The sequence below is a fragment of the Paramormyrops kingsleyae genome, chromosome 9 (assembly GCF_048594095.1).
Source record: "Paramormyrops kingsleyae isolate MSU_618 chromosome 9, PKINGS_0.4, whole genome shotgun sequence".
In the NCBI taxonomy this organism is placed as follows: domain Eukaryota; kingdom Metazoa; phylum Chordata; class Actinopteri; order Osteoglossiformes; family Mormyridae; genus Paramormyrops; species Paramormyrops kingsleyae.
Genome location: NC_132805.1, coordinates 16,177,329 through 16,204,508, shown reverse-complemented (window position 1 = coordinate 16,204,508; position 27,180 = coordinate 16,177,329). Strand labels below are relative to the sequence as shown.

Below are 27,180 nucleotides of genomic sequence, written 5' to 3'. Positions count from 1 at the left end.
TGGTTCAAAACGGGACACAACATTATTTTACAATACAAGGTAAGTAAATGGCTGCTGTCCGTCACATAAAATATGACAGATGGCAGCTGTACTTTAAAGAGTTTTCAAAGTACCGGCACTGCAAGACAGTTTGAAATGACTGGCAACATTTTTAAAAATGCATATATTAGAACTGGACAACAGATAGTTTTCCACATGTAACGTCATTCCCTTAATTAGTGCTAGAAAGTTTCATTACTAGCTAGATGGAAGAGATGGGACAGTAGCCGACTTTGGGACACTCATGTCCCATGACACAAAGAAAATCTACCATTCCATTAACCGGTGCAACAGAACTTGTTGGCCTACTTATCGCACACTTACTGTTGACTCTTTCGAACCATATTTTAAACCACTGAAATTTTGGCTGCATATTTGTAAAGCAAAATAAGATGACTGGGTACTACAGTACCTCGTGAATTATGAAGAATTGAATGTTCCCAACTTTATTTTTTTGTCTTGAAATTTATTTTGAGGTAATTTATTTTGAGGTAGAAGTAAATTAACTGAATTCAGGCAACTGAATTATAAAAGTTAACTTTATAAACTGTATATTTTGGAACTGGAAGTTGAATATTTTTGTATTGATTATTTTACCAATGAAATACCAACCGGAATATCTTCAATTGAACTATTCAATGTTTTAATATACATTCACATTAAATTACAACCCCCAAATAGTCAAGCATTCTTAAATGCAATGCGTTTTCATTCCAGCATTAAATGCAATGTGTTCTTATTTAGTTAGTGTAATTCAAAGTGCTTTTTTGTATCAATGGCTTTTATCATCAATTTCCTTCCACAGAATCCTAATAATGTCTGCTCCACTACAGCAGGAGAAAGGTTTTCAGCCCTTCATTCACAGCAAGCTGTAATTTGTACTTTTGAAGGCCAAAGATTGTGTTTACACACAACCCTACATCCAAAAAGTCATTTGTAATGTTCAACTGTCACACAGTAAGATGTACACACAAACACCCAAGATTGTTACATGGCATGGAAAAAAATCATTTTTATCATCACAAAATTTGAGCCTCAAATATTTATTCCTCTATTAATAATTCCCCATATTTCGTTATATAAAAATTTCATGCCATTCCAGGTGGTTGTAAACTTTATTTTATTAAATAAGTGATTGTATTTATGCACAAATACAAATATTTCATATCTGGATTGTTCATTCCTCGGCATCGCCAGTTTCTTGAAGATCATTCAACACTGCATCAATTTCACTGAAACAGACAAAAAAATCTGAAAATGTAGCTGCTTAGATTATATCAGCTTGTTTAAAAACAGCAAAATTGTTCACATCTAATTAGCTTCTAACAAAGAGCACCATATTTTGCATGAACTCAACGGCCCTTTCTCAGTTCAGTCTCTTACCTGATCTGCTCTTTTACCCATTCCCTCTGCTGCCTTAGGACTTGCAGCAAGGGGTCATCTTCAAACTCCAGCCCATCAGAGTCTGTAGAAAAACATATAAGAAAAGGGAAAAACTATTAGTAAAAGAACTTATTTTGAAAATCTGTAGCACTAAAAACAAGGACCCTCAGATACCCCTTTCACACCAAGTCCTTGCCAGAGCTGAGCTGGAGTTCACACCAGCCCCACCAAAAACCATCTCGCTTTCACACCGCGCTTGGTGCTGAAAGGGTAGAATGATGACATCAGCATGTGCATATTGCTGTGGGAGGGGTACTGTTTCAGAAGAGACGGCAAAAATGGAGGGCCGCAAAACTTTTCTGAATTTGCTGCAGATGCTTACATAATTTTTCCCCTTGTTCCAGGGTTTAACCCAGCACAGTTCATTCAACATTTTGGAATGTCCCACGAGTCATTTGAGTACATCTGCTAACGACTTATTCCTGCACTTCAGCAGACCAAGACAAACTACCGTTTGTGTGTTCCAGTTAAAAAGTGGGTTGCAATTGGAGATGCATTCATGAATGAACTGTGAATCATGCATACTAATACGCAGGGATGTATATAACTGAAACACATGTATGCATTCAACCTTTAAAAGAGATACGTGTGGCAATCGATTATTGTAACAGCAGAAATGCGTACTTATTTTATGTGCTTTTGTGCTGCTATGACAAGAAATTACTGTGCATTTTAACCTTTATACTGCAAATGAAGTACAAATTAACATATAAAGGTTAAAATGCATAGTAATTTCTTTTAAAACCAGCGCAAATGCACATAAAATAACGGACGCTGAAGGAACTACTGCACAATATGCATTAAGGGGCTACTTTGATAGGGAGAGTGAAGATAAGAATAAAACATTTTGCTAAACTTATTTTACAAATAAGGAAATATGTAAATATTTCACATGGAATAAATATAAAATGTGATGCTCCTGTCCATCTGCATTCTCTTCACCTTAAAACAAGCACATAGAAGACACAATAGGTAAATTTCACTGAAATTCTGACATTTCAAGCAAGATAGTGTGAGTGATATTTTCATTGCTGTAACAAAGCAGATAGCTGTATGTTATGTATCACTGGCTGGTACACAGAGGTCAAAATTTAATGTTAACTTATTAGTTAGCTAAGTTGTCATTACAACAATGTATGTAGTATGGCGTTAAATTAGTGCCAAAACTTGCGCTCATAAAAACCCAGCAGAAAACCCCATGCTCTCTACGCGCTCGCGTTTGTACAGCACTCGCTCGCTCGGCGTTACATTAGTGCCAAAAGTTGAACCGCGCTCGCGAGCTGAAAACCCATCCTCTCTACGCCCTCGTGTTCGCTGGACCCCATCTACGCGCTCGCGTATGCACAGCTCGCTCGCTCGACAGGATGAATTTTGACACTTTGGAGGCGGGAACAGTGGCTAATATCTCTGCTCCTTTGATTGGTTTTTTAAAATATTGACTACGATTGGCTATTTGCTTTGGTAGAAGAGGAAGATAACTTGTCACTGACCGCGGTTAAGTTAGCCTCATATGGATTTTCATATTATTTTTGTCTGTAATAGTTATTAATTATTATATTGCATCCACTTAAAGTGCAATGGAGCAACAACTAAGGGGTTAATAGCTCTAAAACAAAATGGGACAGCCATGTCCTATGGAGTGTGTTTTCATCAGTGGACTCTGGGGGATAATAAGCACACCCCTTGGATTTTCAAGATCACTTTAAATGTGATGTAATCAAACAATTCATTAACATGGTGACTAATTTTTATTTCCCGATTGTTCCCAGCTGTTTCTTATTGTTTCGTCTAGTCCTGTGTATTTAATTCATTGAATCGCCCAGATCTGTCATTGAAGTTTTACCCGTGTTATGTGCTGTGCACTGTGCTTGCAATAACCCCCCACCCCCCACCGCCGTTTGTTGGATTTCCGTCTGCCTGACCCTGATTTCTCATTCCCTGCTCGCTTGCCCTACGCTGGGATACAAGAACAAGTTAAATAAAGTGCAATAAATTCAAATAAAAAACATTGCATGGACAGGCATGTAGAATGAGGAAGATCAACAGTATGTCAGTATTCTTCTTTGAGAGTTTTTTTTTTTAAAGAAAAATTAAATGGTCAACGTGTTCAGGAGATTGTGTGCTCTGAGCGTAGCGTCCTATGTCACCTGCCGTACTAAACACACGCTCTGAAGGTACGCTAGCTTGCAAGCTACTTATAAATGACCAAGTCAAAATGATCTACCTACTATAAAAATGCAAAACATATATTTATATATAAAAATATTGAGTATTCTTTAATATTATTTATTATCATGACTATTATTATTATTATTAATAATAATAATTTCCCTTTGGGATAAAGTATTTTTGAATTGAACTGGGATTTTAGTTCCTTCACCTTTCTATTTCTCAGCTCACTTTTCGGAGGGAAGTTAATGTCGTAATTTTTATGGACAGTCAGAAAATGCCGCTCCACATTTCCCTTCTTCGGAATAGCAATGGTAGACCACCTTGAAGTGGTAGGTTTTTGGCTTCTTACTTGGTCCAGATCCCCCATTAATTTTTATGCCCTTTCTAAAGTTTAGTAGAAATAAATTGGAGGATAACTAGGTGACTCGGTAGCTTGCAGCAGCTGGCACAGTTGAACACATCATCCATCCTCTATTTTTTATGCCATACGGATCTACCCACACCACCTTTGCAATCAACCAGTAGATCGCGATCAAGCTATTGGGCACCGCTGGTGTAGACCATTTATACGTCAGAATGGATCATGAAAACAATACTAGAACAGGCGAGAAAATAACGCATGTATCGATATTTATGCGGTCACATCGATGCATCAGATTATTTGCTGTTGAATCGATATATCGATACAAATCGATGTACTGTTACACCCCTAGTACAAACGCGAGCGCGTAGAGAGCATGGATATTCTGCTCGCCAGTGCATACACGCGCGAGTTTTGCCACTAATTTAACGCCATAATATAGCCCAACCCTGCCACAACACATGTCCGACACAGAAAACACAACTGAGCATTTATTGATATGCTATTTTGTTTGACGGATCCTTGGAAGGCATCCAATATACACCAAACGTAATTAAAGTTCATAGTCACATTACAAGTAGACACGACAAAAACAATGTTTCCGATTCCTCCAAAGCGGTCGGCAAGATCAGTGCTCCAGTCACCCGGATAGCAGGTCGGTTTCCAAATACGATATTTATTTTTAGGGCAGCCAGCACAGTTTTTATTTAGTTCTCTTTTCGACTTACTGTATTTTTTTCATTTAAAAAAAATCTTGTTCACGACTTGCTCGTTATTCTGATAACCCCTGCCTTTTCCAACTCACTCCGCATTGCTTCGTAAACTTGCTTTCCCCTCTGACGACTCTAACCTCGCCTCCTGACGTCACACGCTCCCAACTCTGACCCAGCAATCTTTCAGGGCCAGAAAAGTGAGCTCCAGTCCGTATATAACGGCACCACATCGTTTATTTTTGGTGTGAATGCAACGACAGGGCCGGAGTTTAGGTTCGGCACGGGCACCAGCCCTGGCGTGAAAGGGCCAAGCGATATAAACAAACAATAATATTGTAAGTAAATAAATAAATAAATGAATGAATGAATGAAATTTAATTTATTTTTGCTATTATTTTCATCTCGAGTACAGTTTTGTGAGATTACACTGAGATTAAGTAGCGGTGAAATAGCCACCTTCCCCACCTTCAGCCTCACGTAACAGCTGGACGATGGCCTCAGGGGGCTGCAATCTGTTGGTGTCAGCTGCTGGAGACTGTGGAGGTGCAGGAGGCGTGCTTCTGGGCGAACTGGAGAAGCCCAGAGTCTTGACTTCAATAGGGGAATCTGGTGCTGAGAAAAGTACCTCCGAGACCACCTGTTAATTTAATAATCAGCACATATTACTAAAATAGTTAAGAACGCAGCTATACACATTTAAATGGTTTGTTGTCTTCACCTGTCCTAGAGTGCTGTGTATGGGAGATGGTGGTGGCGTTTGGTCGCCTTTACGATCCCTGCATCTTGATACCTCATTTCCTTCCGATTTACTTCCTCGTCTGGTGGATTTCTGTGGCCATGAGGTCACCACCTCTTGCCTTTTGCTGTCACTGGTAGCACCACACCCAAGCTGAGCTTCCATTTTATGATCAGCCTGTGGTCCCCCTTCCCCTCTGGCATGGTGTCTAGAAGATGGTTTTATAGTGTGTCTAAAAGATAATTATTTACCACTTTGTTAAAGTAAAAAGATGAAAAAATGATTAAATGATTTAATTTCTGGACAATTTCATGAAGCATGAATTAATTTCTAGCAGAAACTTTTACTGATTAAAATGATCCCAGTTTTTTTAAAAGCAATTTTTTGCAAGTATTGACAGACCTCACTGAAATCAACTAAATTTAAAATTTTTACTGCTTTTAGAGATCAAAGCAAATATAAAAAATGCATATAGGAAAATTAATTTGTTTAACATCCGGTTATACCTAGGTATGTTTCTCTTGTTGCAGGATGGCACTGTGGATTCCAGATTTTGCTCAGTCTGGACTTCCTGTGACACCTTCCTCAGTCTCCTAGTGTTAGCTCCTGGATGTGCCTGCTCATCCTCAGCAGTGTCAGATGACACAGGAGGCAGAGAAGAGAAGTTTTTGCTGGGGACAGTCTCAGGGCTGCATTCAGTGGATTCAGCCTGGGTTTGCGATGGATTACAGACAGGCTTTCCGAAACTTCCTCTTTGGACAGTGAGCTGTGGGTGCTGAAGTAAGCAGGGCTGCATATTGCAAAGAAGATGCATACGGGGTAGAATGGTGAGGTCACTGGGAAGCATTGTCACTATGGGACTAGAAATAGGGAGGGATGGAGTAGCTGTAGGCATCTGGAAGCCTCCATGAGTTGACTCTTGAGGAGTCAAGTAAGGTGTCTGCATGAGGAAAAGAAGGATTAGATATCCTTTACATTCACATCCATTTAACTTTAATGATCCTGATGACAAGGTCAAACAAAGATCAACATTAAAACATTTAATGTCTACTTTTTAAATGAAATTTTAGACAAAACATACACTGTATATGGTATGACTGAAATGTAAGCACCATTTGTTTAATTCAATCTACAAAAAGGACAAAATTACCCAAAGACAGAACACTATTGTATAGCATGTAATTATTCAGTGCCTGTTGAGATGAACAGTGTGGCTTTTAATAATGACCAGATGTCTACATACTGTGCTGGGCTGCTGTGAAGCTTGACCCCGAGGCTTTTGCAGTGGCCACTGGCTAGCCTGTTCCATCTTGCGGCGTAGTCGCCACTGGAACAGGATGTCATCTTCTGGGCAAGGACAGGAAGCAGAAAGGCGGTTCACAGAGGGTTTGACCTGAGCTCTGAGAGCTACACCTGATGGGATTACCAGGATAATGTAAACAGGACAATATATAAAAAAAATCAACTAAACACACTATGGAAAAAAATTGCCTGAGCTGCCCCCTGAAAATCTGTTAACTTTATCGCAGCTCTTATGGACTGCAGGTCTGGGGCCTTCAGACTTACCACTGGTTAAGTCAATAGTGGTGGCAGGTGCAGGTTTTCGGACTGGCTCATCTACACTGACTGCAGAGGAAATGTCTGAACCGAGGCCTTCAGAGCTGATAGGCAGAGAGCCACTGCTGAGAGACTGTTCACTGAAAGAACAAAGGAAAGCCAAACTCGCGAGTAGAACAAACTGTGAATTTCACTCAAAACCAATTACAATCCAAAAATTTAATGCTATACTTTTACAAACTGTGCTGCCAAAAAACTAGGGCTTGGCAATGGACCAAAAACCATCTCTCGATATTTAACTGAACAGCGATATACAATATATATCTCAATATTATTTTTCCATAAACTAATAAATAGACAGTTCTTAGTCAGAGCCATATGTCCCCAATGTCAAACAGGGACTTTTATTAACACAGGAAAATTGGTATTTATCATTCACGCATACGAACAGTGACATAAAATGAATGTTGATAAATCTCATGCATTCTAAATGTGACTGCACATGCACAGCAAGACTACTTTAAACAAAGACACACCCTCAATCTTCCACAGAACACGCTGTCTTATTTCTTGCCGACTTTACCAACGGCCTGTTAAAGAAGAACCTAGCTTGGGAACAGGTGACACATGCAGATAATGCTGTATCACCAGTAATTATAAGATGGCAGTGGTGAGGAAGATGTGGTTCAATATGAAAATGACCACCAAAAAAAGGATCGCAGCCCACAGACCCCACACCCATGCCACAGGGGGTGGCCCAAGTACCACATCAGTGTCACCACTGAATGGTAACACAGCTCATAGATGAAACATTCCTAACAGGAGTCATTCCAGATGGTGACACTGACAGTGCACCTCCATTACCCAGCACCCAGGCTATGAGAAATAGGTAAGACACATAGTGGTTGCGTATAACTGGCTGCAGCAAGTAATGTGTGTCATATGCCGCAGCAGACCAACAAGTGAATGTTGCCAAAAATAAATTGTGCCAGACACATCAACAGAGACAACAAAGAGCAGGTCCTGTTTCCTCAGGGGGCAGTGAGGCTGATACTCTCATACTCAAAACGGAAGACGTGAAATGGTCTTTCAAAAAGATAAATCCTCATAAAGCTCCCGGACCAGACAGCATCCCAGGCTGGGTCCTCAGAGCGTGCGCCGACCAGCTGGCAGGGGTGTTCACCAGCATCTTTAACCTCTCCCTAAGGCAGTCGGTGGTCCCTACTTCCTTCAAAACATCCACCATCATTCCTATCCCGAAGAAACCAGTGGTCTCCTGTATGAATGACTACCGCCCTGTTGCACTGACATCAACCATCATGAAGTGCCTTGAGCGGCTGGTCAAAGGTCACATCTGCTCCTCCCTCCCTGACACACTAGACCCTCTTTAGTTTGCCTATCAAACAAATAGAGCCACAGAGGATGCCATCGCCTTGACAATGCACATCGCCCTCACTCACATGGAAAAGGGGTACACATATGCAAGAATGCTCTTCATCGATTACAGCTCGGCATTCAACACCATCATCCCCTCAAAACTTGCCTTGAAGCTCGTCAACCTTGGGCTGGGACCATCCATGTGCATGTGGATTATCAACTTCCTCACAAACAGGCCCCAGGTGGTGAGAGTTGGTAAACACACTTCCTCATCACTCATCTTAAACACAGGAACGCCGCAGGGATGTGTGCTTAGCCCCCTCCTGTATTCCCTGTTCATGCACGATTGTGTCGCTAAACACAGGTCCAATAGCATCATCAAGTTTGCGGATGATACAACCATCATAGGCCTCATTACGGACAACGACGAGATGGCCTATAGAGAGGAGGTGATGGCACTGTACAAATGGTGTCTGGAGAATAACCTCTCTCTTAATGTCAACAAAACAAGAGAAATGATAGTGGACTACCGGAAACGACCAGTCGGGGAACACCAGCAGGGCTAGACATAAGCCGCGGCACCGCGGCCAATGGCCGTCGTGCCTTTCAATGGCCGTTGTGCACGCCTCCTCAAAATTGAAGTACCTTACGGCCAAGATTGGCCTGCCTTTAATGTTTGTCTGGCCGTATGCCCCCTTTTTACCGAAAGTAACGTTCATTACACAAAAGACTTGCGCACGACAAGGTCCACTTTACCTCGTCAACAATCGATGCATCTGTACTGAACCCGAACCCAACCTTCGATACGAGAAACGAGGTCGACCCGCACATCTCGTAATTCCCAACTACTGAATGAACCGCAATGAATTCTGGACTAATACGATCATGTGTTCGTCGCATGATTGGCTGGTACGGTATGTATCGTCCAGCCTACTATGGAGCCACAGCAATGACAATGGTGCATCATCGGGGGTTACGTTTTTGATTGGAAAAGCCATCCGACGGTTTCCGAATAACAGATAGGTGTCCTCTTCGGTAATCATCGTGTAGTTGTCGTCTGCTGCTTATGCTGTCACCATGCCTCGCAAAGATCGAGAACGTAAAAGAAAGCAAGCTGAACTCGCGGCTACTGCCGCAAAATGTTGAAAATTATCTACTTTGTTCAGGTAAGTGTCAGATGGTGTTGTAAAAAAACATTTGCCGAGGCAGAGCAGATTTGACTCAGAGAAGTACCAAGCTCTGCTGGGAGGATATAGGACTGGTAGCGTGCAGTGTGCAAAAAACGAACATCAAGTCAATTGCCATGTACACTAAAAGAATACGGGTGTTCTGAGCAAACAAATACAAAAATATTGACGGCTCCTTTATTGTTGGATTTTGTTTTTTGAAATAAAGCTATATATATCTATATAATATATATATATATATACATATATATACATATATATACACATATACATATATATACACATATATACACACACACACATACATATATATATATATATATATACACACACACACACACACACACACACATATATATATATATATATATATATATATATACACACACACACACACACACACACACACACACACACACACACACACACACACACACACACACACACACATATATATATATATATATATTCTGTCTCAAATCGAAGGTCGTATTGCGTAGGTTGTCTAAACTTGGTAATTACAGTAATTGGTAATTAGTGACTCAGTATTGGCCCAATGCCTTTTTGGAAAGTTTCTGCTTTTTTGAAAATAAAAAAATGCATCCTTTATGGAAATAAAATTCCTCCACAAGGCCCGAGGTGTCCTATGAAATTTAAATAAATGAAAAAACATTTTTACTCCAGATTTTGGCCTTGTGCCCAGGCTTAATGGCCTTGTGCCCTAGAAAAAATATGAATAGCCAAGGCCAAAGTGGCTGTGCCCTCCTAAATCCTTATGTCTAGCCCTGCACCAGCCCATCCACATCTACGGTGTCAAGGTTGAAAGGGTCAGCAGCTTCCGATTCCTCGGAGTTAACATCACCGAAGATCTCACCTGGACCCTTCACACATACACTGTAATCAAGAAAGCTCGCCAGAGGCTCTACTTCCTGGAGAGACTGAGGAAGTTCGGCGTGAACACCAACATCACCTCAATTTTCTACAGGAGTGCGATCGAGAGCTTGCTGACAGACTGTATTACAGTCTGGTAAGGGAGTTGCTCTGCCAGCGGCCGGAAATCACTACAGAGAGTGGTGATATGATATTATAGCAATAACTGAAACATGGTTGAGTGATAAGGATGGACAAGAATATAATATGGATGGTTACACATTGTTCCGTAAAGACCGTATAGGTAAGAAGGGAGGTGGTGTTGCAGTATATGTAAAGGAAATCTTGCAGGCAAGGGAGCTTACTGATATAAGTAAAAGTACGGAAGCTATATGGGTAAAATTAGATGCTACAAACTCAAATAGCCTAATTGTCGGTGTTTGTTACAGAGCACCCAATGTAGCTGCTGAGGAAAGCAGATTGTTATACAGTGATATTAGGATTATGAGCAATAAAAATGATGTGGTAGTTATGGGTGATTTTAATCTACCGGGGATACAGTGGGACATTGTTGCTGGCTCTTCTGAAAATGAACTTGAGATGGTGGAATTAGTACAGGATTGTTTTTTTACTCAGTTTGTTAACACCCCTACCAGGGGAGATGCCATTCTTGATCTTGTTTTGTCTAATAACCAGGACAGGATTGGTAAATTAGATGTTTTAGAACCACTTGACAGTAGCGATCATAACATGGTTAAATTTGAGGTTAAGTTTAGTGCCCGAAGAGCAAAGTCCAAATCAAAAATATATAATGTTAGGAAGGCTAACTTCAATTGTATGAGATTAAAACTAGAAACCGTGAACTGGATGGAGTTAAATAACAAAACTGTTGAAGAGGCATGGGAATTTTTTAAAAGCACATTATTGCAAGTACAAGAGGACTTCATACCTGTTTCTAGCAAGAATAAATCTAGGAAATTGCAACCTAGGTGGTTTAATAGGGACATAAAGTATAAAGTAAGGAGGAAAAGGGCTTTGTTCCAGAGATGGAAAATAACTGATGATGACATAATAAAGCAAGAGTATCTAAATCTACAGGCTGAATTAAAAAATGACATTAGACGAGCTAAAAGGAATGTCGAAAGGAAGATCGCATTGGAGGCTAAGGATGACGTTAAAAGTTTCTTCCAGTATTTTAACTCTAAAAGAGCTCTAAAAGCTGAAATTACTAATCTGCAGGATAGTAAGGGTCTTATAATTGAAAACGACATTGACATAGTAAATGAGTTCAATGATAGTTTTGCACGGGTATTCACTGTCGAGGACACTAGTAACTTACCAGTTCTTATTACTAATTCAACATCGTCTATAACTAATATATATATAACTGAAGCTGATGTTTTGCAAAGCCTAGCTAAGCTCAAAATAAATAAATCACAGGGCCCTGATGGCATCTTACCTATAGTGTTAAAAGAGATGAGGGATATTATTTGCCGACCCTTAACATTACTGTTTCAAAAATCCTTATCTGAAGGTGTGGTACCTTCTGATTGGAAGCATGCCAACATAACGCCCATTTTCAAAAAAGGGGATAGAAGTAATTTGTCAAACTATAGGCCAATCAGTCTAACTTGTATAACTGGTAAAGTTATGGAGGCTATAATCAAAGAGAAAATGGTAGATTACCTGGACTCAAATAACATTTTGAGGGATAGCCAGCATGGATTTAGGAGAGGTAGATCCTGTTTAACAAATCTGTTGGAGTTTTTTGAGGAAGCTACTCAGGAAGTTGATGATAAGAAGGCCTATGATGTCATCTATTTAGATTTCCAAAAGGCTTTTGATGTTGTTCCCCACAAGAGGCTCTCACTTAAACTCAAAGCGACAGGTATTTTAGGAACTGTAGCGACTTGGATTGATAACTGGTTAACGGATAGGAAGCAGCGAGTAGTTATAAGAGGCTCGATGTCACAGTGGGCCTGCGTTCATAGTGGGGTACCGCAGGGTTCAATTTTAGGACCACTTTTGTTCCTAATTTACATAAATGATATAGACACCAATATATACAGTAAACTGGTGAAATTTGCAGATGACACCAAGGTGGGTGGTGTAGCAGATACTGAACTAGCGGCTCAGCAGCTACAGCGGGATCTTAATTTAATTAGTGACTGGGCTGACACCTGGCAGATGAAATTTAACATAGACAAATGTAAGGTACTCCATGTAGGGAGCAGAAATATAAAGTACAGGTATTTTATGGGACCTACTGAAATAAAGGTAGCTGATTATGAGAAAGACCTTGGTGTGTATGTTGATGCTTCCATGTCTCATTCTCGCCAGTGTGGGGAAGCAATAAAAAAGGCCAATAGGATGTTGGGGTACATCTCCAGGTGTGTGGAGTTTAAGTCAAGGGAGGTAATGCTAAGATTATACAATTCCTTGGTGAGACCTCACCTAGAATATTGTGTACAGGTTTGGTCACCATATCTTAAAAAGGACATAGCGGCCTTAGAAAAGGTGCAGCGTAGGGCCACAAGAATGATTCCTGGTCTTAGAGGAATGTCATATGAGGAAAGGTTATTTGAGCTAAATCTGTTCAGCCTCAAGCAAAGGAGACTGAGGGGGGACATGATCCAGGTCTATAAGATTCTAACAGGTTTGGATGCTGTTCAACCGAATAGTTACTTCAGCATTAGTTCAAATACAAGAACTCGTGGCCATAGGTGGAAATTAGCGGGAGAACATTTCAAACTGGATTTAAGGAAGCACTTCTTTACACAGCGTGTAGTCAGAGTATGGAATAGTCTTCCTGATAACGTAGTGCAAGCTGAATCCTTGGGTTCCTTTAAATCAGAGCTAGATAAGATTTTAACAACTCTGAGCTATTAGTTAAGTTCTCCCCAAGCGAGCTCGATGGGCCGAATGGCCTCCTCTCGTTTGTATAGTTCTTATGTTCTTATGTTCTTATGTTCTTAAGGCAGCAGAGTACATCACAGGCATCAGTCTCCCTGCAATTCAGGACATTTATCTCCAGCGGTGCCTCCGTAAAACACACAGCATCATCAAGGACCACAGCCATCCAGCACGACAGCTGTTCTCCTTGTTATCGTCCGGCAGACGATACAGGAGTCTGTCTGCTTGGACTACAAGACTAAAAAATAGTTTTTATCATCAAGCCATTCGACACCTCAACTACAACACTTGAACACACACGTCACACTTCATTGGATGCATTTGCGATCAGTTCCCATAAAATATTGTCTCAGGTACACCTTGCATTTTATCTTTATTTTTATCTTTATTACTATAAAAATAAAAGTAAAAAACTCTTACTATGTGCAATACTGGTACTTGACTGCCACCTTAAATCATCGACAATTGCACTGCTGCCCACTCTTGTCACTTTATTTCATGTGTGAGAACGTTGTCTTACTTCTCTGTAATATATTGCTGAGAGACTTGTTTATTCTCGTCAATCACATTTCATTGCAATGTTGACCCTGTGCTAACTTGCATATGACAAATAAACAAAACTGAACTGAACATCCATTGTCATGTAAAACATATTTAGTGCCAGTGACATTATTTATTTGGCCATGAACGTTATAAGTCATTAGCATGACCTGCCTGCACATACTTTGTTTGAACACAACTAGACCATTCTCTTTGTCAATTGATCCTATGTGCCAATTAATTTTCCTTCGCTTATCTGCCGCTACAGGTTTGTGTGTACACGTGATCAGGAGTGTTTATAAACATAAACACATTTCAACATATGGAAAGAAATGGATAAATACCATACTATGTGTGAAGTTGTGCATATATGCAGTTTACGCATATATGCACAACTGTTCATACACATGGTTGATAAATGAGACCAATGATTCTGATTATCATCATTTCACTGGGACCCTCTACTGCAAAAGCAGTCATGAAGGATGGATGGATTGCATTATTCCATATCAGAGAAAAACCTAAAAATACATGGTTAAGAACAGACCGATAACTCTTTGATATTGTCATTATAGTATATGCAGGCCATGTGTCTATGAAATGGGGAGGGGGAAAGGGAACTATGGAACAGAATGGTAGTGCATTTTAGCTTAATAGTACCTTTTCTGCAGAAGCCTGCTGGTCCTCTCTTGTAAATGCAGGATCTCTGGTTCTCCAGCATCACAGTTTGAATCTGACAGACACTGCAGGACAAAGAATATAGTCAGCAGACCTGTCTTAGCTTTGAAATCATTCACCAGACCATATACACCCCAAAGGCAACTTGCTACTTTACAGTGTGTGTGTGTGCGTGTATTTAACTAAATCATTATTATCCATAATTCCAATTAGGCAAAATAGAGGAATTTAAGGGTACTATATAAAGCAGTACTGCTGATGTTGAACACATTCTAAGTCATATGTAAAGAATGGGATTACTTGCTAATTTGGATGCTGGAACAGACTGGATAGATACATTTAAAAAGAACCCCATCCATCCATCCATCCATCGCAGGGTCAGAGGTCTGGAGCTTATCCTGGAAGCTACGGGCACCAGGCAGAAAATAACCCAGTTTGGGGTACCAACCCATCAAAATTGAAAAAAAGAACCATTAAATTGAATTGTGAAGAGGAAAACACTGCATATTATTTTATGTTTGTGTTTTTTTAAAACCAACCATCAAGAACTGACCAGGGCAATAGTCAGCCCACAGAGCTATTTTTTACTGGCACGCATGATCATTAAAATGAAAAGACAGATTTTTCTCACTAATCTTTCTTTGAATTAACAATAGCAATCAATATTCTGTAACCACTTGTCCTGTTCAGGGTTGTGGAGGGTCCTGAGCTCATCCCAGCAGCTATGGGTTCAAGGCAGGAAACAACCCAGGATGGGATCAAAGATATTATATCTCCAGCATACTAACCATGATGGTGTGCTCATGGTCAAGGAGGTGTGGACAAGGAGGACTGAGCTGGCAGGGCTCAGCCGGACCCAGCACAGTTTCTTCATCTAAACACGGACATGGAGACTGGGTGAGACAGATTTACAATTTCTCCATTACAGTGGATTTGTTATTGCTTTTAAAATAATAATAACAACAATAATAACAACAACAATAATAATTTAGAAACAATAAATAAAGAATATTACTTGTGGATCCCACACCCTAGGCTAATGTATCACAAGCAATCTCTATGGATCTCAACATGGTTAGAAAAATGGGTTTCCCATTTTCTTTTCACACAGATTTCTAAAGGGAATGGTCCAATCACAGCTGCCTAGCGAGCGGGGGGCGTCGTCAAGGATATGGACTGAGACAACAGTGGCCTGTACTACGAAGCGGGGTAACTGGCTTATCGGGGTAACTTTGCGAGTAACTTGATGACGTGTGGTGTAACTTTCGATTTACGATTAACCCGTACTACGAAAGGTGGGTAGGTTTTAGTCGAGACATGTTGCTATGGCAATTTACCCTAAGTCTCAAAACTGCTCCGAGCAGTTTTTGTTCTTGTTTAAGTCGAGGTTTCCGCGTAAGCCAGCCCTATATGACCACCGCCCCTCCCACTACAATTTCTCCGAAAACAATGCCGGCGTACCTGGATGATCCGTACCACATTGGCGCGCGAATCGTGAGGGGCTCTCTCTGTTAATATGTATGAAATGGAGCAATGGCATATAATATGCATTCAATGTATTCATTAATAACTGTTACAGAGAAAGTTATTCTGAAAACCCAAGGGGTGTGCATTGTTCCCTGTTGTCCACTGATCAAAGCACACTTCACTAGATGTGCCTGTCTTGTCTAGTTTTAAAGATATTAACCCATTCATGTATTGTTGACTGCACAGTATACGGATACAAAAATTAATTAAAATTTGCATGTAAAGCAATCTGGGAAACAAAGGGGTGTGCAACAGTCGCCATGAGCCCAAAATACTAAACCACCATATATCATTACAACTGAAAGGACCTATATTATATTAGCGATTAACATGATTTGGCACAAATCACAAAATGTTTTGAAGCGGAAAAATAATCGGTGTGCATCGATGTCTGTGTACTGGACATCACAATTCTGTCATTAAAAACGGCCACCTTACTTAATTCCGCAAAGATATTAAAGCCAGAAAACTGAATATCGAATATGAGGCTAACTTAACCGCGGTGACAGGTTCCAAGTCGTTTTCTCACTACACATATGCTTCTTTTTTTCGTTTTGTCCTGTTGTAAATCATTTAATTGTTTGTTAAACAGTGGCTCACCTTCTATTAAGTGTCATATTAACAGACACCTTTTATTATTAGCTGTAAAACATAGAAACACGCTATTAGTGGAGGCTAGACACAAATCTTTCATAATGAGTAGAAATATAAATACATAGCCCTACCACTTGACATGATGTTTCTATATTTCATCTTGACTTGCTGCGACGAACGCTTTCCACTACTATTGCATTTGAAATCGGATCAGTTATTGTTAACATTAGGTTTCATTATGAGTAACATATAGTAATGGAACTTCAGGGAGCATTATATTACTTAGCAGCATATAATAGGTGACTTCTGAATTGTGTCGCATCTGTTAGCCTCTGTATTTATTAACAGTATTTCAATTATTTTCAGAAAACACTACATTGTCTAATACTCGGGATATTTTAGACCACGTTTTATGACCGTGAAAATGTACGTATGCATTTTCTTTGTCGTCAATACGTTGCCAACAAGCCTGCCTGCTTTTGTTACCTGCAGTGGTATTGGACTTTCTTTAAAGGGTTGATTTAAACTCCTCATAACGCTGCATAATTAGCATGCAGTCTTCCTCCGTGAAACATATGGAGATCGCGCTATGAGTCAAACGGTGCCTTGCGTTGCCGAACGTGCTTCATATATGTGAACGCGCACAAACTCCAATGCAGTTAACACCGATTTAACAAATCAACTTCTTAACTGGCGTCGTAGTACTGATTAGCCCCGATGGAGTCAACATGATTTTGTTAACCTCGCGTTCGCAAATTACCTCGGGGTTAAGTCTGATTTGGTTAAACCCCCTTCGTAGTACAGGCCACAGGTCAAGATCTTACTTGCCCGGGGAACACGCATTAGAAACATGAGCTAATGTGGTTACATCAAGCACCTGTTGCAAATGTTCTAGGAGCAACGCTACCTTATACATGACAAAATCCTCGCTCGCAACGTTACTTTCTACCTGATGGAGCAGAGAGGATATTTCTTGCTTATATATTGCTCTAAAATACATTCTGAAGTGAGGTAGTAGCCTATTAACAGGGGCACGGTTGAGATATAGTGGCTGTCGCCTCAATTAGACCTTAAGCAACTGTCTGTCGTGTTTGCATTTCAAGGTGGCACACAATCTACTCCATATATACACACTCATACAGAAAATAAAAAGAAACAATATTTAAACAGTTTGTTAATGAAGAAATGAACATGATCTATGTAGCAACTTCAAAATGATTTAACTAAAAAAAAGTCAGCAGAGACAAAGAACATTTCCATCCTCACCAACAAAACTAACTACTATTTCAGGCAGGGATACCTTGCTGTACGGACTGTGACTGGGAGGAGGTGGGCTGGGAAGGGGATGAGGTTAACCACCAGAAAGACTGCCTGCCATCCATGGTTAATGAGTGTTTCCTCTCCTCTCGACTCTGAGGCCTCCCATGCTGAAAACGTTCAATATACCTGGAAATTCATTAATAGCACATTAGCTTCATTTGTTTTAGTAAATTACAAGATCTGTACTCTAAGCAACATCTGTGTAAAAAAATAATAATAAAAACACACGCTGGGCCATTAAAGCCCATACTATCAGACCTAACAACAGTTTTTAACCCAATGAGGTAACCAGGCTGAAGCAGGCACAAAAGGACTTGCACTATATACTATTTATCATCTTTGTACTTTTGCACATATGTATTGGTTATTTTGCACATATTGCTCACATTACATGCCGTCTTATTTTTTTGCACCGCTCAGAGAACTGCCAACTCAATTTCACTGCGCTGGCTTGTACAATGACAACAATAAAGAATCAAATTGGACATAAAATACTTTGCCAACACAGAATCCTCTTCAGTTTTGGCTGCGGCAAACACCTGGGGTGCTCCTGAGGGGACAGCCCCTGCCGGAGCCTCAGTTTCTGGGAAGGACTGCCGGTCAGTAGAAGGCCATGACTCAGAGAAGCTGGAATGCAGCCCCTTAGAGGGAGGGAGGCTATGGTGAAAACAACTGGATGCTGCAAGGGACTGCTGGTCTTCCTCACTGATTGAATCACTGCAGGGTAGAGGTGGGCTGGGTGCTTGAGGTAGACGTACTGGACTTAGGCTCTATAATAAGCAAACAGAAATAAGTGAACCATAATATAAATGAGACATTCAAAGACGTATAAATGAAGAAAATAACCATAATTTAATTTGTAACTGTTTAAATGTGCATAGCCTTTTTTGTACTACTGAGACTATTTCTTTCGTGTGTTACCGTTTTCTTCTGCTGCTTAGAAAGTTTCTGGATGAGAGAGGGGTTGTAATGAGTTTTGGGTAAGGCAGGATTTGTGGGGAATGGGTTCCTTTTGTTGAATATCGCACCACTGAGGAGAAAGATAGTAATCATCAAACAATGGGCAGAATTTCCTCATTGAATCATTAAATTTCACGAACCATTCTTACAGACAGTTCAAGGGCGTTATTACCTGGACTTCATAGCAGCTCAATTCAAGTCACCGATATGGCTCTTTGTTCACGCAATCTAAGTTTTAATAAAAACCAGAATTAAGACACATATGTCCAAAATAACAAAGAATAATATGACATACGCGTATATCATTATGCGAGTAACTGATCAGACATACATGTAAGACGAAAAAACGTCATACATAAAATCGCACAACGCTTCTCAGTTAAGTATAGTAATGAAATTGAAGAAATATGTTTTAGGGGAGTAACTAGCAGAATGCATGTCAAATACTTAAAGTTGCGCAAGTATTTGTCCCCAAACAATTACGTAATCACTTTAACTATAAAGCATATCACATGCCGCAGTATACAGTACCTATTTAAGAAACCAAATGGTGGCTGCATTCCGCTTTGTCCACTTTACAATAATCTCGTCTCCTTTTCCGTTCCTGTTGCAACTGCTACTAGCTAAACCGCGCCAAACTCAAAGTTGTGTGGTTGCCGAGCAACTAAAAGTAAAACCAACAAAAATATTTTACTTCTTTGATTTCCGCTAAAAAGTACCATTTAATCATGCACTACTAAATACACATTGAAAGAAAGCGTTAGAAAGGGCTAGTATTTTTATATCATATAGTCCGTTTTCATAGGTCGTCATGACTAGGATCATGGGAAATGTAGTATCAGTCAATGAAATTACGCAAGGAGGAGCATTGACCAATCTGAATACAGGAGTTTAGTGAGTGAAATTGCAGAACACCAATGATCTTAAGAGGTTGTCCCTTAATTCAACCAATAAACGAAAACTAATCCGATTGCGCGCGGAAGAGGAAAGTCCGTCGCAGGAGACAGGAGAGTAAACGTAGCTATTTATATGAACAAACATAAGTTTGATTCCCAGTGTTCACTAACAGTGTTGTTTAGGGTAGCGATTGCTTGATGTACACTTTTATAAACGAGGTCTATCTTTGTATGATGTACAATAAGCTGATATTAAGGTAGATTTCTGGTTGACATATTATATTTTTACAGAACCAGGTACGGTACCATCACCAGTTCGGTTCACTAGCAACTGGGAAGCTCGCTGCAATATTTTTGCTGACTTGTACGGTAAGTACGTTAGCCTTGTCAGTTAATAAGTATTTAAAGCCCAGCATTGGGAAGCGCGCTGTATAACAATTACTCTATTATTTTTGGTAGTTACCTGCTCTTGTTTGATGTCAATCCCGTAATGGCATGGTACCTAAATTTGTCATAACGGACTACTGACCTCGCTAGGCAATATTTATATAGCCACTATTATCGCAGGGACAGTAAACATATGGTTTGTATTTTACTGCTAGTTCGTGGTTGACTGATATTTTACATAAATGTTCAGAGGTAGACGTAATTAGTAAATATAGTAATGTTTATTTTATATATAGCGTGTTAATTTAACCAAGTATTCATTGTTAGCAAACCGTTGTAATCAGAAAGGGTAGTAAAGCGAATTGAATATCGGTTGAGTAGTTCCTTCTGTCCTCATGCATAGTCTTTTTTTTAATGCCATATTTCATGGATCTTTTCATTAGGTCATGGCTAACTAGCTAATATAGTCGACTTCATACTGCACTGCCTGAACAATTCGGGAGGGGGATTGATAAATATTTGAGTTTGACTCCTCTGCTTTATATGCGGTTTGTGACTGTTAGCTGTCTTCGATTTTCAAGAATGCTACACGTGAAAATCAAAGCAGAAAAGACAGGTAAGAGGATACGTTTTAACACCTGTACAAGGAGGATACGTTTTAACACCTGTACAAGGCCCAAAGAGCAAACGTACAGTGCTTGAATGTTACAGCATGTTTGTCTTCCCATGCTATGGAAGATGCAGAAACAACTGGAGCGCGGGGACGCCTGGACGCGGTGCTGCAAGGTCTTGTTGAAAAGAGTGATAGTGAGCGGTCAGTTTATACCTGTCTAATTGCTTTTGTTGACTGTACTCTGATTATATTCTCAAATACTTCACTTGTTGCTGTGGTGATCTCTTTCTGCCTTATATTATGTGTTCCAGAGAACAAAATGAAGATGATTCTGGAAAGATGGCAACAGATTCTCTGAGCAAGTATGATTCACTTTTTTATATATATAATATGTAAATTAAATGTTCTTTTCTTAAAATTATTCCAATGATAATAATCTATAAAATCATTATAATGTAAATGAGTGCCCTTGATTTAAGATTCATGCTTTTGCTAAATGTCAACATAAGATAACACAGCATAAATATGACATGACATAGATTTGTGCAGTATTTGAAAACTTGTGGTCTGCAGCACTCATAGCCTGTATACTAAACAGGTCAATTGCAAAGGAGCTCTAAAGTAACTGGGACTTTTGAAGATATCTACAAGTGGATTATAATGTTTCTTTACATTAGATTGAAATGTATTGGGTTTGGTGGTTTAAGGTCCGTCGCTGACCTCTCATTATTATAAAAAGTACCTTCACTGTAAAATGAAAGCCTGTCTTGGCTGATACCGATGTGTACTTCACAGAGATTTGTCTCCGTCTTCTGCTGGGAAGCGGTGAGTCAGTGATTTTTTTTGTGCATGGTCTTAGGTCTAATGTTCAATATTTGCCAGAAAATGATCATTTTAAACTTGTAGTTTTAACAAATGATCAATTTGGTTGATGTTACAGACCATCATCACGATTCCCACAGCATCGACGGAAGAAACGCAAGGAGATGGATGATGGGTTGTCGGAGAGCAACCAGCACAAGCAGAGTAAATGTCTTACTGAGTACAGCCAGTGTATAATAAGAATTGGGAGGTTTTGTGTGTAATTCTTCCCATCTACCCTTGAGATTCCTTTTATGTTGTTTTCCATTGTCCTCTGCCACATTTACCTCCTGCCACCAACCCTGCTTCGCTTACTCTCCTGAACCCCCCCCCCCCCCCCCCCCCCCGCATGTTCTCTCTTCACTCAGATGCCTACATCATCAAGCTGTTTGACCGCAGTGTGGATCTGGCCCAGTTCAACACCAGCACCCCTCTTTATCCTATCTGCCGGGCCTGGATGCGGAATAACCCCACAGTCAGGGAGCGGGCAGCTTCCTCCAGTCCCTCTCACAGCCTTGGAGAGGAAGAAGAAAGTGCATTACTAATATATGTGCCAAACTTTGAACTGAGAATTAAACTGTATGGACTAAGATATTTCAATGCTAGATGGATCACATCATATTATGCTTTTCCAGTTGCATGATGAGGTTTTATTTTATTCCTTTTTCTGCACCTTAGGTTGTGGACATGCTCAATGGAAAGGGACAAAACGTGTATCGGCTGCCCCCACCTTCCCCCTCTCCTATTGGTCCCTCTGGGGAGCCTATCAACCTTCGTATCCCTCCTACAGAGAAATCCACTGCTGCCAAGGTAAAGGGTGTTATCTCAGACGATGATGTGGGTGGCCAGTTTATCTTTCTTGTTTGAAAGCAAATCAGCAGGATTAAAAAGTAATTCATTTCAGTGTTTAATTTTGTTGTCTTTTTACACTCTGAAGGACAATGAACACTTTACATAGCACTACAGAATAAACTACTTGGGTGAATGAAATGTATTCATTGGTTTTTGGTACTAGATGAAGCTCTCTTTTGTATTTATTTGTTCCAGCCATTTGATACTGTTCCTGTGTCCATACCCCTGGTATATAACCATATGGAACGATGGAAAAAAATTAGACAGAAGTAAGTTAATTCTAATTGTATAATCTTTAGTGTACTTGTATTACAGTAGCCATGCATTTTCATGAGAAAAATAAATGCATATTTGCAGTGTGTATGTATACAAATACATATTTGAGTGCATAATATATACATATCAGGGCATGTGAGCGGAGCGGAGCGTGAGCGAGGAGCGGAGCGGGCGGAATTTGGTCAGAGCGCGGAGCGGTTTTTTAATTAAGGCTGGAGCGGTCGCTTTGTCTCGCTCCAATTTCGCTCCGATACCGCTCACACTACAATTCTGAGGCGTGCCCAAATCTACCCAGAATTCATCTGTACAATTATCAAGACTGTTACACAAATTGGCCGAGATGGAATTCGCAAAGTATTTCACAAAGGAAACTGATAAATCATACAAGTGTACTATTCTTATCAAACGTATAGATGACAAGAATGTACAGCAAGAACAACAATGTGGTGAAACTGTTTCAGTGAGTAAAGATTCACTTTGGAATCACTTTTCTCAGAAACATGAGTGTGCTACGCGAACAAGCGGAAGCCAGAGCAAAACGCGTGCAAGTTTTATATGGTTGTAGCATATCAAGTCTATAAAGTAAATTAAAGTATAAAAGCCTATAAAGTAAATTAAAGTAAAAAAGCCTATAAAGTAAATATTGGTAATCAAATACATTCGTTTTGTCATTCAAAGTAGGTCTAATAAGATTTTTTTTTTTTATTTCACGTAACGTAAAATTTTATTTTAGAGACGTGCTGCATCAACAGGAAAAAAATTGAGGAATTTAAAACGTGTCTGTATATTCTTTAGGCTATTAAGCCCACTGATTCCTTTATTTTTAAGCCTATTTTTGTGTGGAATGCCATTTCCAAACCTGTCCGTTGTTGCCGATAGGTTGCTTAAAAATAAATATTTTCTGTTCTGACTGGCAATGTTGCCGTTGCTCATATTTCTTTATGACATAAGGCTTCGGTTTAAGGTGACATTTGTTAGGCATGCAGATTATTTGTCCCTCTTTTAAATTAGAGCGAGCGTGGAGCGATTTGACTGGAGCGGGAGGACATTTTAGAGGAGCGAGGAGCGGTGTTGAGCGGAGCGGCTTAGTGCGAATCAGAGCGGAGGAGCGGGCATAGCCAACAGCCTCGTGAGCGAGGAGCGGAAATTCTCACCGCTCCGCTCCGCTCACATGCTCTGATGTATACTGAACAAAAATATAAATGCAACACTTAGTTTTGTTCCTATTTTGCAGCAGTTTGAAAAAAAAAAAACAGTATTTTCTGTAGGCATTCAAGGAGCATATGTCTTTCAAAGATTGCAAAATAAATACAGAAAAAACTAACAAAGAAGTATTAGTAATCCATCTACTGCACAGGTGTGGCATATCAACATGTGGAATGAGCAGCAAAACCACTACACAGCATTTCCTTATTATGGAGACTATGAAAGGGCAGTTTATTTAAAGAACACAATGCCCTTGTTGCTTCAGTTTTTGTAGGACAGTGCCATTGGCATCCTTGTCATAGTGATGTCCACTAGAGCTGTTGCCTCTACTTTGATATGTAAGTGCCTTTACATATGAATTTTAGAATTTCTCTGGAACAAACAAGGAGGTAGTCAGAGGAAAAAAAATGAACTACAAAATGTGCTGTTGGCTTTTTCTTGTGCTGCGTCCTACAACAAAAAAGTTTATTTTCATAATATTTATTTATTTAAATTAGATTTCAGTTGACAGTCCATTCAAGTTGTCACCTTTTTATGTTCTGAATATGAATTCTGAGGGATTTTTCAGAAAAAATAGATCATTATTATTATTTTTTACTTCAATGACTTGAATGATATTGTGACACTTGTGACACTTAACATCATTTGATAAGAAAAAAATTATGATAAAATATTTTGCCATATCGTCCAGCCCTAGTTACATGTGTGGTGAGTGAGCAGATTACTTTAGATTATAACTGTGAAGCCAGTTGGATGTTCTGCCAAAAGTAGAGGCAACAGCTCTAGTGGACATCACTATGACAAGGATGCCAATGGCACTGTCCTACAAAAACTGAAGCAACAAGGGCATTGTGTTCTTTAAATAAACTGCCCTTTCATAGTCTCCATAATAAGGAAATGCTGTGTAGTGGTTTTGCTGCTCATTCCACATGTTGATATGCCACACCTGTGCAGTAGATGGATTACTAATACTTCTTTGTTAGTTTTTTCTGTATTTATTTTGCAATCTTTGAAAGACATATGCTCCTTGAATGCCTACAGAAAATACTGTTTTTTTTTTTTTCAAACTGCTGCAAAATAGGAACAAAACTAAGTGTTGCATTTATATTTTTGTTCAGTATACATCAGAGCATGTGAGCGGAGCGGAGCGGTGAGAATTTCCGCTCCTCGCTCACGAGGCTGTTGGCTATGCCCGCTCCTCCGCTCTGATTCGCACTAAGCCGCTCCGCTCAACACCGCTCCTCGCTCCTCTAAAATGTCCTCCCGCTCCAGTCAAATCGCTCCACGCTCGCTCTAATTTAAAAGAGGGACAAATAATCTGCATGCCTAACAAATGTCACCTTAAACCGAAGCCTTATGTCATAAAGAAATATGAGCAACGGCAACATTGCCAGTCAGAACAGAAAATATTTATTTTTAAGCAACCTATCGGTAACAACGGACAGGTTTGGAAATGGCATTCCACACAAAAATAGGCTTAAAAATAAAGGAATCAGTGGGCTTAATAGCCTAAAGAATATACAGACACGTTTTAAATTCCTCAATTTTTTTCCTGTTGATGCAGCACGTCTCTAAAATAAAATTTTACGTTACGTGAAATAAAAAAAAAAAATCTTATTAGACCTACTTTGAATGACAAAACGAATGTATTTGATTACCAATATTTACTTTATAGGCTTTTTTACTTTAATTTACTTTATAGGCTTTTATACTTTAATTTACTTTATAGACTTGATATGCTACAACCATATAAAACTTGCACGCGTTTTGCTCTGGCTTCCGCTTGTTCGCGTAGCACACTCATGTTTCTGAGAAAAGTGATTCCAAAGTGAATCTTTACTCACTGAAACAGTTTCACCACATTGTTGTTCTTGCTGTACATTCTTGTCATCTATACGTTTGATAAGAATAGTACACTTGTATGATTTATCAGTTTCCTTTGTGAAATACTTTGCGAATTCCATCTCGGCCAATTTGTGTAACAGTCTTGATAATTGTACAGATGAATTCTGGGTAGATTTGGGCACGCCTCAGAATTGTAGTGTGAGCGGTATCGGAGCGAAATTGGAGCGAGACAAAGCGACCGCTCCAGCCTTAATTAAAAAACCGCTCCGCGCTCTGACCAAATTCCGCCCGCTCCGCTCCGCTCACATGCCCTGGTATACATATCGGCATAACTTATTTTCTGTTTTATTTCATTAGGCTTCTATAATTGTTACTTAAACAGAGTTATCCACAAGTCTTCTGAAGTTATAATTTTGATTCTCCAGATGGAAGGAGGCCTCAAATAAAAACCAGCTGCGATACAGCGAAAGCATCAAGATCCTGAAGGAGATGTATGAACGTTAGCAGTGCCCGCAATGCTTCCCAGGTCTCGTGTGGCAGAAAAGCACAGGACAACACAGCCATTTAACTTAGCGGGAGGAGATTCCTAGAGCCTACAGCTTGCTGAGTGTAGTAATTCAGTTTGTAGTAGTTGTTTCCTATGGGTTATATTCATATAATAAAGAGACTGCCACTCTGGTGTGAGGTGATTAAAACAATGTTAGCTTTGTCAATTTTTATATGGTTAAAATTTAATTTGACAATGCATCGGTTTGAGTCCAAATTCTTTGAAATGGGGTGCATTATTAGTCTTCAGAAAAATACAGTATTTTAAAAATGTGAATGTTCTAGTATGTCTTCATTTGATTTTTGCCATTTTTCTTTTATAGAAATGCATTAAGCATGCTTGGCGTTTATCCCACAAATATATGAAATAGTTACCTAAAGTATTTAGAGTATTTAACAAGTCAAGTACAGTTTAAGCTAATGTTTTTTAAAAACACATGACACTCAGCTTTCTAAGTGAAATAATTCAAATGCCTTTAGGGCCAGTGCTTCCCTTATATAGACATCTTGGTTAAAGCAGAGTGAATGGAAGGAAAGGAACACATGGGCCAGCAGCCAGAGCCAGTGCGAATATTTTCACTCGGGGTGTATGTGCAGCCAGCCAGGGGCAGTGTGGATATTCTGACTCAGGGTGTGCGTGGAGCCATCCAGAGGCAGTGTGGATATTCTGACTCGGGGTGTGCGTGGAGCCATCCAGAGGGTGTGTGGATA

At 39.7% G+C, this 27,180-nt stretch overlaps 2 protein-coding genes across 12 annotated transcripts; one reads left to right on the top strand and one right to left on the bottom strand.

Annotated features, from left to right (window-relative positions):
- Positions 1-1,142: 1,142 nt before the first annotated feature.
- Positions 1,143-19,814, bottom strand: proser3 (proline and serine rich 3). Of its 4 annotated transcripts, none has more exons than XM_023792253.1 (14): positions 19,519-19,814; positions 19,160-19,215; positions 18,949-19,057; positions 18,523-18,797; positions 18,008-18,153; positions 15,375-15,460; positions 14,569-14,651; positions 7,031-7,161; positions 6,708-6,811; positions 5,971-6,404; positions 5,447-5,696; positions 5,194-5,365; positions 1,423-1,504; positions 1,143-1,271 (listed from the first exon to the last, which is right to left on the bottom strand). In XM_023792253.1, the coding sequence occupies exons 2-14, from the start codon at positions 19,168-19,170 to the stop codon at positions 1,217-1,219; spliced, it is 1,938 nt and encodes a 645-aa protein (XP_023648021.1). In that variant the 5' UTR covers positions 19,171-19,215; positions 19,519-19,814; the 3' UTR covers positions 1,143-1,216. The 4 variants fall into 4 exon arrangements, with proteins under 4 accessions (XP_023648021.1, XP_072572544.1, XP_072572543.1 ...); XM_072716443.1 differs by having other exon boundaries at positions 5,519-5,696; XM_072716442.1 differs by having other exon boundaries at positions 5,447-5,672.
- Positions 19,815-19,951: 137 nt separating this feature from the next.
- Positions 19,952-26,746, top strand: lin37 (lin-37 DREAM MuvB core complex component). 8 transcript variants are annotated; one of them, XM_072716440.1, is made up of 11 exons: positions 19,952-20,004; positions 20,175-20,252; positions 20,852-20,886; positions 21,009-21,084; positions 21,195-21,245; positions 21,679-21,708; positions 21,824-21,909; positions 22,113-22,274; positions 22,424-22,554; positions 22,792-22,865; positions 26,349-26,746. In XM_072716440.1, the coding sequence occupies exons 3-11, from the start codon at positions 20,853-20,855 to the stop codon at positions 26,425-26,427; spliced, it is 723 nt and encodes a 240-aa protein (XP_072572541.1). In that variant the 5' UTR covers positions 19,952-20,004; positions 20,175-20,252; position 20,852; the 3' UTR covers positions 26,428-26,746. The 8 variants fall into 8 exon arrangements, with proteins under 8 accessions (XP_072572541.1, XP_072572538.1, XP_072572536.1 ...); XM_072716437.1 differs by having other exon boundaries at positions 20,834-20,886; XM_072716435.1 differs by having other exon boundaries at positions 20,714-20,886.
- The last annotated feature ends 434 nt before the right edge of the window (positions 26,747-27,180 follow it).